General features: G+C 47.6%; 1 protein-coding gene and 1 long non-coding RNA gene across 6 annotated transcripts in view; one reads left to right on the top strand and one right to left on the bottom strand.

The window, feature by feature from the left end:
* The window catches only part of LOC104860888, a 106,085-nt gene that overhangs the window by 14,125 nt on the left and 81,311 nt on the right, over positions 1-10,649 (bottom strand). For all 3 annotated transcript variants that reach the window (XR_004516406.1, XR_779840.3, XR_004516407.1), the window contains exon 3: positions 1,223-1,372. This is a non-coding gene — a long non-coding RNA (uncharacterized LOC104860888). The remainder of the gene's footprint in view (positions 1-1,222; positions 1,373-10,649) is intronic.
* Slit3 (slit guidance ligand 3) overlaps positions 1-10,649 on the top strand; it is a 552,271-nt gene that overhangs the window by 526,897 nt on the left and 14,725 nt on the right. For all 3 annotated transcript variants that reach the window (XM_010622214.2, XM_010622217.3, XM_010622215.1), the window contains 3 exons: positions 5,955-6,109; positions 7,542-7,827; positions 9,227-9,435. In XM_010622214.2, coding sequence (XP_010620516.1) covers positions 5,955-6,109; positions 7,542-7,827; positions 9,227-9,435 — 650 coding nt within the window. The remainder of the gene's footprint in view (positions 1-5,954; positions 6,110-7,541; positions 7,828-9,226; positions 9,436-10,649) is intronic.

The following is a 10,649-nucleotide window of genomic DNA, read 5'->3' as shown; positions in this document are numbered from 1 at the left end:
GTCTCTCTCTCTCTCCCTCCCTCTCCCTCCCTCTCCCTCCCTGTCGCTCTGTCCCCTCTCCTCTCTCCTCTCTCCTCCCTCCCCCTCCCCCCCTTAGTTTCCTCTGGGTATACTGTGGACAATTGCTGGGGTATTGTTGAAGGTTCAGAGTACGCTTGGCAAACTGAGTATGGGCAGGGACCTGCAGAGGAAAGGTAGTGAAAACCAGGCTTTCAGGGGTAGCCAGGCAGTGTCCAAAGCTCAGGACTCTCCCTGAGCAGTCCACCATCCTCTCACCCTGCTAGTAACTGGTGGAGGCAGTGGCTTGCTAAAGGGGGATGTTGGTAGTAGGAATATAGAATCATTACTCTGAGTTATGCGATGGGAAGAGAAAATTGCTACCTCCCAAAGACAGTCATAAAGTTCAGGAAGTGGCACTGGGAGACACCAGACTCTTGGCCCGATCCATGGGAGGAGCAGAGTCACACCTGTCCAGGCAGGCCTGGCGTGGATTCACAAGCCAAGCCTGGTGACAGATCTTTAGTGCCTTTCAGCTCATGATCATAAGGGCCCCTGTGCTCCAGAAATCCCATATTAAACATATGTTTGCTTCCCAGTGCATTCCTCGGAGGCAGTCCTGGTTTTGCCCTAGTACAGGTTGAATATCTTTTACCCAAAATGCATGAGACTAGAAGTGGTTTTTATTTCAAATGCTTTCAGATGTGGGAATATTTGCTTATACATTATCGGAGATATAATCCAAATCCAAACACAAAATTCACTCATGTTTCATATAAACCAAATACACAGAGCCTGAAGGGAATTTTATAGTCTTTTTTACCATGCCTATGCTTTGACTGTGACCCATTACATGAGTCAGATATGGAATTTTCTGCTTGTGACATCATGTTGGTGTTGAGAATTTTTCAGACTGTGGGGTATTTTGGATCTCATATTTTCAACTTAGAGGAGCTCAACCTGCAGTACTCTCTTCTACTCATTGATCTGATAAACATCTGTCAGGTGCCTTTGACCAGGCCTGGGCCAGATGCAGGAAACACAGGATGAAACACACACAGACCAGAGAAGAAGACACACACGAAGCAGCAGTAGCAGGATCTAACATGTCCCAGGGGGGCCACCAGCATCATGCTATGAGGACACTTGTGAAAAAGTGCACATGTTTTTGCTGGGAGGACCAAGAAAAGATCCCTAGACAAAGAGATGATGTGTTTTGCCTTACCCCAAGAAGCGTTTCCACAGTCTAGGAAGGGGAGAGGCCGGAGAAGGAAAGTCCCCCATCAGCAGAAGGTGTGCTGAAAGATGGAGGAGCCTCAGGTGAATGAAGGACACAGGCTGAGCTATTAGCAGCTGAGGGGATCAGGAGGCCATTCTAGAAAAAAGCAAAAACAAAAAGGTCTTCTCCTTAGAGTCACTTCAGGGACCTAGGAAGGCAACCTCAGCCTTGGGTGAGAGCCAGAAAACCAAACCACAGCCCATCTGCCAGGGGAGTTGGGAGTCTGCAGACTTCTGCCCACTGATAACCCTACCGACAGCCAAGGGCTGAGCATGAGAAGCCAGAGCCCCTGCGGGACTGAAGACCTGGAGCAGCTGGGTCCCAGAGTCTTTCTCCTGCTGATACCTACTTTGGTTCAGCTGCTCAGCCATAGTATAATGGGAGGTGTAAAGGTGCATCAAGATTCTATTCCAGGTTCCCAGGGGAAAGACACAGAGAGCCCACCTGAGCCCTGCCCTGCCTCTCATAAAGAGATAAGATTTCTCTGATCCTCAGTAGCAAGGCTCGTTAGAAAGCAAATTCCCCAGCCTGCAAGGCCAAGGGCCCAAGCAAGTAAAAGTCATAGGGCCGCCAGGCTGGATGTGCAGGAGGGACCACTGAGGACTGTAGTAGCCGGAAGGGCACAGGCCACGTACAGAGAGGCATCTGACCTCAGCTCCAACAGACGCTGCCATGGGGAATACAGATTATCAAGAGAAGCTGAAAAAGCTGATTTCTGCATGAAATATCCCAGTTTTTAAGTAGCTGCCCTTTTAAAACAGCAAGCAAGCTCTACTTGGCACATGGCATGCTCCTGGTGTCTTAATTGCTACAGTTCCATTTTCTGTCAAGGTCTTTGTCTCCTTTGAACCTGAGTACAAGCCCCCGGCAAGCAGCATCTCTCCTCTTTGAGGGATAAGAAGTCTGATATCCAGAGGAAGCCTAGTTAAGTGGTAGAGTTAAACCCAAGTCAGGCTTCCACCAAAATGTGCTCTGCCAGCTCCCCTGCCCGACCCCGTGGGCACAACCTCCTTGCTGGCTACAGGGCCAGAAGACAGAACAGGAGGATGCAAGAATCAAGCTGTCCAACGAAATCACAGGCACATGTTCTTATGGAGCTTTACCACCACCTATTGGTCACATTGGGCATCCAGGTGAGAACCACTAGCACCCAAGGGGAAGGACCACCCTTATCCTTATCATCCCCTTCTCTGTACAGTGGTGTAGGGTCCTGTGGCTGAGAAGTGGGACCACTGCCACCATAAAACAATGGGCATTTTAAGTCTCTTGTTTCCAAATAGCCAAAGAACTGTGCCTCCCACCTGGGGGTGTTAAGGTTAAATGAGAGAATTCAAGTCCCTTTCATAGCTTTGCGCAGAGCTCCTGGTCCTTCCCAAGCATTCAACGCATGGCTGCCCACCACTGTTATTAAAAGCAAAAGAAAAGGGCTGGGGATTTAGCTCAGTGGTTCTAGTACCTGCCTCGCAAGCACTCGGGCCCGAGTTTGATCCCCAGCACCCTCCCCCCAAAAAAAAAGCAGAAGAGAAGGTAATGTCCAAAATGACCAGAACGTGTGGTCCTGCCAGTCCCGGATGGGCTATCCAGCCCAGGTCTGCCACCTTCTCTGCTGTCCCTCTCCCTCTTCATGCTGGCTCAGTCTGACCCAGTAAATAATGAGAAAGACTCTCGGATCATCATTCTTTCCCCTGAAATCCCTAAATCTCTCTCCAAGAGACTAATTTCTGGAGTGTGGTGCCAATACCATTTCTTTTAATGCAAACAACCAGGTTTCATTTGCTTCTCTTGTAGTGGTAGAATCATTCTTCCCACTGGGATTTTACTTCAAAGGCCAAGACTTTTTTTTAAGGCAAGTAGAAATGGAGCCATTATGATTTTGGGATGGTGGTAATCAGACCTCTCAGCACTGCCAACCCCAAAACCTCCAGGTTTTCCGAACCCACCATGTGAAAAGCAGTGGCTTTTTTGGCATTGTTTATAGAAAACTCAGGTTAAGATGAACCAGGAACAAGGCGACCCTTTAACCCATGTGCACTGACTGGCACAGACAAGGTAAAGGAGGTTTAGATTTGGAATCCATCCTGACTTTGAACCTCAATTTCACCATTTCCAAGCACTGTGTTCTTAGTCAAGTTCTTTATGTTCCTTCCATGTGACATTGGTGCTCACAAAAATGCACTCAGAGATGGTAAGGAGCCAGTGGAAATATGCAGAAACACAAAGCCCTGAGCAGCTGGAAGGTTGAGGAATCAGTAGATAGGTTCTGCTGTGGTACACTATCATACTCTCCCACCCCAGTGCCCAGAACGGAGCAGGAAGGAGCTGCCTCCTGGCTGGCTGTCCTCAGAGGCCATGCACCAGGGCCTGGGCTAGTCAGGGAACTCAGAAAGCAGAGAACAGAGCCAGCAGACAGGAAGGATCTCTGGTGTTTGTGCTCACTGTATCTGTGTGTATCGAGAATGGAAAATAGCTGCCCCTCCTCCCTAAAGTGTAATGCTGGGTGTGCCAAGACCACCCACCCAAGCAGCAGCCACCCCCACAGTGTCCTATACGCCCAGTGGCTGCCCAGAATTTATTACACACATCTTGGGTGGGGAGCTGGTTCTCCAAATTCCCTTGTGTTGAAGGCTTGGCTGCCAGCCTGCGTTGCTACTAAGAGACCGTGGAATTTCAAGTAGGTGGAGCCTCGAGGGAGAAAACTGGGTCAGGCCCTTGAAGGGGATACCAGGCACTGGCCCCTGCTCTCTTATATTTTGCTTTCTGGGTGCAATGAGGTAAATAGGCCTCCTTTGCCACACGCTCCTACCATAATGTACTGTGCCATTACAGACACAAAGCAATAGGGCCAAGACTAAAATCTCAAAACTGTGAGCCAAAATAAACTTTTCCTCATTTATTTTTAATTTTAGTTTCTCTATGAATTCTCTGTGTATATTTGCTGGGTGATCTCAGACAAAGCACTTAACCCATCTGTGGATCAGTGTCTTTATCGACAGATACCCCATTTCACAAAGTTTATGATGTGTAAGTAATGAGACCCAGTTGGCATCATGTCTGGGCCGTCGTACACCCTTGGGGTGCCTGCTGGGACTAGCAGTGTGGGGAAGGGGCACGTTCCTTGGTTCAGACCCTTGCTGCATCATTTATTAGCTTTGAAGTCTTGGGTACACTATTTCACTTCCCCAGCTTCCTTGTCCTCATTTCTGTAAAGGGGAACAACAAACTTCCTTGGCAGGAGTATTGGAAGGCATTATTTCCCCAAATGTGGCACCTCATGACCTTGGCGGGCCATGAGATGAATTCAGGTGGGGACGAAGACAAACTACTGGTATTTTAACTGGGAGAATTGTTTTCCTATGCATTAGAAAAAATTAAAGTCCCACTAAAACAATTTTTTTCTTGGACAGTGTCTGTAGAGCACTGCCAACTTAAATGCTTACTGATGTTCAAGGGGAATTAAGGACAATTAAATGGGAAATGCATTAAGTAAACAATAGGCACACAGGTAGAGCCACAATTAAAAAGGTGACTGGAGGATACCCTATTACATGACAGAGACAAGGCAAATACATGCTGATTGCTAAATGTACTACCTGACACTAGTCTGGACTTTGTAATAGGAGAAAATATCACAAGGGCCGTTATTGGATCCATTGGAAAATTTGCACAGAGGATAGACTAAAGAATGGTGTAATATTAAACTTACCTGAGCTGTTAACTATGCTGTGTTTTTTGAGAGAATATCCTCATCCTTGGGAAATGCACAGTGAGGTATCTAGGGATTAAGCACCACAATGTTTATATCTTATCTTTAAATGGCTCGGGAAATGTGTGGGTTGGGGAAAAGAAATGATAAAGCAAGTGTAGACACTAGGAGAAACTTGGTTGTATTTTCTGTACTATATCTTTGGAACTTTTGAAATTTGAAGTTTTTCCAAATAAAAATGTAAAAGCCAGGCATTGCGATGCATGCCTGTAATCCCAGCACTTGGGAGGCTGAGGCAGAAGGGCTGCCTTAAGTTCGAGCCTGGGCTACACAGTGAGTTCAGTGCTAGCCTGAACTACATAGTGAGACCCTGTCGCAAAAAACAAAAACAGCCATTAAGAATGAGAAATTAGATTCATTCATAGGAAAATGGATACATATTGAGGATATACTCCTAAGTGAAATAAGTCACACATGTGTAAATACTGAATAGTTTCTCTGGTGTGAAAAACTATAATAGTACATAAGATCCTAATGATATAATTGACAATGTGAAATAGGAAGAAAAGGGCTAAAGGTGTAGGAAAAGTGGGAAGGGTAGGGGAAAAGTAGTAAGGGAAAAGAAAAAAATATGAGAAAATTTAAAAATGGAAACACAGTGTTTGTAAACGGGGAGGGGAGGAGGGGGTGAAGGGAGGGCAGGGACAAGGGAAAAAAAAGGAGAACCAAGACCTGTCATGTAAAGGTACAGGATCCCAATAATGAATGTAACTGCACTGTATACCTAAAATGTACTGATAAACTCAATGAGAGGGAAAAACACACACACACACACACACACACACACACACACACACACAATAACAGAAAAAATCAAAAAGTAAAACAAAGCATAAGTGATGCTGGTCAAGTCAGCAGCCCAGTGCCTGGCCACAGAAGGAAAACTACTGGCTCTTTGCTTTCTTTCCTGCCTAGTGTGGAGACAGTAAATGATGGGCAGTTTCACAGCGTGGAGCTGGTGATGCTAAACCAGACCTTGAACCTGGTGGTGGATAAAGGAGCACCGAAGAGCCTTGGGAAGCTCCAGAAGCAGCCAGCTGTAGGCATCAACAGCCCCCTCTACCTTGGAGGTAACACTGTCCTCCTGGGCCCCTCTCTGCTCCCCACCTCAGCACCTGCACCCAGAACTACCACCAGGGGCTCCCTGCTGTCATCTCAGTACCCACTGCCAGAGCCAATCCAGAAAGGCCTCCTGGAGGAGGCAATGGCAAAGCTGATTACTCAAAGGGTGAATAGGCATTAGCCAGCCCATGGAAACAAGAGTACTTTGGACACATGCTTGGAAAGGAAAGGGAGCGGGAATCTTTGTGGGAACTTCAAGGGTTCAGAGAGGAGCTGAGGATTGGGGTAAGGTGAAGGTGGGATAAGGAGGGTGAGGAGAAGCAGCAGGAGACGGAAGCAGGTCTAGGCACTAGACTGCAGGCTTCAAGTCAAAGTCCTCCTGGAGAGGCACCCATTTGAGACAAAGGTTATAGAAAGGCCCAAAATACAAGTTGCTATCAGTCTGGTAGAGCCTGGGGCTGAAATGCAGCCCCTGGACTGGTGGTTCTCAAAGAGCTGTGTGCAGAAAAAGCCACTGGGCTAGTCTGTTCAATATAGATGTTAGAGGTGACACCAAGAGTCGCCTTCTGAGGGGCTTGTGTAAGACCTGGGATCGGCACTGTTAACAGGCCGACCACCGCCCAGAGGCAGGGAGCCAGGAACTGCATCTGGCCTACAGCCAACCCAGAAGGGACAGTTTTTCCCCAGAGGCAGACTGCTGCTCCCCTCCCCTGAACCTGCTCCAGGTGTAGACAGAGCAACCTAAGTGCCCTGCTTCCAGCCTGCAGACTGGTCTCAGGCTCTCTGTGTATGAGGTGGGCAGCTAGCAGTACAGCGGGGAGAGAAATCACAATCAGACTCAATTAGAAAGCAAATCAGGTCTCTAGCAACATTCTCTCAAAGATCCTGGAAAGAGGGGTACACAGAACAGAGGGCAGTAGTCTGAAGCCTTGAACCCCATAATTCCACGAATGAAGACCATTCCCCATACCACATCCTCTCCCACAAACTTCAGCTTGTTTTCCCTGGGTTCTCTGGCAGGGCTGGAATAAGGGGATGCCCAGGCAGAAGAGCGAGAAGTCGGTATACAATCCATCCCAGGGCTCTGAGGGGTAGTGGTTTTCGATTGAGGAAGTGGGACCACGTGGCAGTGGGTGACCTGACTCACTTTCTCTAGGGAAGTACAAACTACAGACCTTTATGAGAAATTTTCTAAAATTAAGTATTAGCAATGAATTTAAGTTTTTTAAGTAGGCCTATTGCAGGACCAAGGATGTGTGTCCTTGTGTGGGAAAGGCCCAGGTTTTGGTCCATTACCTTGAACAGCAGAGGCCCCAGGCTCTAAACCAAGAACAGTGTGTTCTGGTAGAGGCTAAACACATGAGGACTTCTGGGTGCTGGGTGTGGTGAGCCGAGTGGACAGGAGAGGAGTTTCAGGCTGTCCTGGCCCTTCTCCTACAGGCATTCCAACCTCCACGGGCCTCTCAGCCTTGCGCCAGGGTGCCGATCGGCCTCTGGGTGGATTCCATGGCTGCATCCATGAAGTGCGCATCAACAATGAGCTACAGGACTTCAAGGCCCTCCCGCCGCAGTCCCTGGGGGTCTCTCCAGGCTGCAAATCCTGCACTGTGTGCAAACACGGCCTGTGCCGCTCCGTGGAGAAGGACAGCGTGGTGTGTGAGTGCCACCCAGGCTGGACTGGCCCACTGTGTGACCAGGAAGCCCGGGACCCCTGCCTCGGCCACAGGTCAGTGTCCTGCAAGCCCCGGACTCCCTACGTACATGCTGTCTCTGCCCTCACCGGAGAAGGGGGCACCGATGGGGACGGAAGAACTGCTCAAAAAGTTGAGAAGCTGAGCTTGTAAATCTGACCAGCTGGCCTTGCTCACAGACATGAACATGCACAGGCCTTGCTTAAAATACTAGTCTTTGTCAAGGGACCTTAGAACCTGCCCGGCATCAGGCCATTTCTGTGTGACTAAAGAAAGGTGTCCTTTTGGCATGGCAAGTAGAATGACAGTCAATTTCAGTCCCCCAGCAATTGTCCTGACACATGAGGTCTGCATAGGTGTGCACAGCGGAATCGTATTTAATGGTTTGATCTCTTATTATTCATTGAACAAATACATATTGAGGACCTGTTATTGCCCAGCCTCATGCTAATTGTAAGAAATGCAGTATTCCTAAGGTTAAGAAATCTGAATCAGCCATACAAAACACCAGAGCCAAAACTGGCAATTTGGTTGGCTGAACAAGCTGGAAGATAATACTTTAGATCCGGAAGGAGGGAGAGCTATAAAGAGTTTGAGCCTCCTGTTGCTTTTGAATATGTGTTACTCTAGAATATGAATCCTAGCTCTGAATGTCATCCCAGCAGGAATGTTTTCAGATTTTTGGAATACTTACATATACATAATGAGATATCTTGGGGATGGGACTCTAAATCTAAACATGAAATTCATTTGTGTTTCCTATACAGCTTATACACACAACCTCAGGGTAATTTTAGGCAAGATTTTTAGAGCATCTACATTTTGACCACAATACATTACATAAGGTCAGGTGTGAAATTTCCCACTTGCAGCATCATGTTCATGTTCAAAAAGTTTTGGACTCTGGAGCATGTTGGATTTCAGATTTTGGATTAGGATGGCTCAACCTATACTAGTAGTAGTAATAGCCTTTTTATCATTTAAGATGATGAAGCCATTAAAATGTTTTTTGGAAAGTTTACATTCTTCCAAGCAGTGACTTACCAATTGGATACATAAGTGCTGTGTGTGTGTTAAAGTAGCCTCTATTGTGGTCACAGCTAGAAATGGACTTTGGCCACTGCAACAGGGTGTTTTGGGAGGAGGAGGTATGGCAGATCAAACTTGGGACCTCGCACTTTCAAGGCAGGCAGCGGAACCACTGAGCTAAATCCCTGGCCTAGGATAGGGTACTTAAAAGAGAAATGCTCAGCCACTGGCTGCAAAAGGACACACCATGGGATGGATGCCTCTTGGACCACACTCAGTCAAAGGTCCTACCACTCTGGGTTGCTTGGTGTAAGCCTGGTTCCTGGCTGTGGTGGACAAAAGGTGCCTTTAGTAGCACTAACTCTTGTCTGGTTCCCTCCTCTTCCTCCTCCTCTCTGCCCCCAGTTGCAACCATGGAAAGTGTGTAACAGCTGGGAGCTCATACATGTGCAAATGTGCCGAGGGCTATGGAGGGGCTTTGTGTGACCACAAGAATGACTCTGCCAATGCATGCTCAGCCTTCAAGTGCCACCATGGGCAGTGCCACATCTCAGATCGAGGGGAGCCCTCCTGCCTGTGCCAGCCTGGATTCAGTGGAGAACATTGTGAACAAGGTGAGGCTGGTATGCTCATGGGAGGGAGGACCGGGAGGAACAGGGTTGGAGTTATGGTCCCCTAATCAGAATGTCTAGGCTCAAGTGCTGGCTGTGCCACTTAGATGATATATGGCCTTGGTTCTGTCACTTTCCAAGCCTCAGTCCCCTCATCTTGACAGTGGGGGCAATATTATACATTTTTGAATTAGGTATCTGCTGTTGCAATAACAAATTACCTCCAAAACATAGTAGCTCAAACCACACTGAACATTTTTTTTCATCTGACATGATTATGGTGGGTCAGAAATTTGAAGACAGTTTAGCTGGAGTCTCTCAAGAATGGACTTAACACAGTGAAGGCTGGGTTTTACAGAAGTTAACCTGGGGCAGCATGAGCTACTTCCAACACAGTGCATTCTTACTGTGCTGGTTGTTGGCAGGAAGCCTCAGTTTCTCCTTGTGTATCACTATGTGGAGCAGTCCTCATGACAAGGAGACCAGCTTCCGACAGAATGAACAGAAAGAAGCCACGAGATCTCGTGTGATCTGACTATGGGAATGACTTGCACTGTCATCCCTACATGACACTGGTTACATGAATCAGGTACATTTGTTGAGGAAGGAACCACAGAGGAGACATGGATACAGGAGGTGGTGGTCATTGGGAGCCACTTTAGAGGCTGACTGCCATACTGTCTTATAGGTTGTCGGGACAAGCATGAGATACAAAGCTCATGGTACCTGACACAGTGCTAAGAATTTGATAGCTGAACTGTATAACTTAGTTTCATGGAGCATCGAGGCGATAAGTCTTAACAGATGGAAGCAACACTTAGCACCCATGTGCCTAGGAGAAACATACTTTAATGCTCTGGGTCATAAGTCCTGACTTAACTCAGCACCTCCTGCATAGGTTCACTGTGAAGATTGAGATCATAGTAAATAAAGGATCAGGACCCTTGAGGAGTATCAGCAAGATGGCTGACTGGAGATGGCTAACAGACGCAACTCCTAACACACAAAAGAACCCCAATGGTGAATAAATAACTACATTTTGACTGGCATATCTGAAAGAAAGTGCTGGGATATAGTGAGGGTATGGGGCAGCCCTCAGACCATAGAAACACAGGGTGGCAGAGGGCGGAGGGGAGCGGGACACCCCATCACCCACATTAGCTCAGAGCCAGGAGGGACTTCTACTTGCAGGGAAAAGGTAAGCAGGAGCCCCCCCA

Source organism: Fukomys damarensis, unplaced genomic scaffold (genome assembly GCF_012274545.1).
Source record: "Fukomys damarensis isolate Sample0158 unplaced genomic scaffold, DMR_v1.0_HiC HiC_scaffold_9, whole genome shotgun sequence".
In the NCBI taxonomy this organism is placed as follows: Eukaryota; Metazoa; Chordata; class Mammalia; order Rodentia; family Bathyergidae; genus Fukomys; species Fukomys damarensis.
Note: the sequence above shows the minus strand (reverse complement) of the source record. Positions and strands in the feature narration are given on the sequence as shown.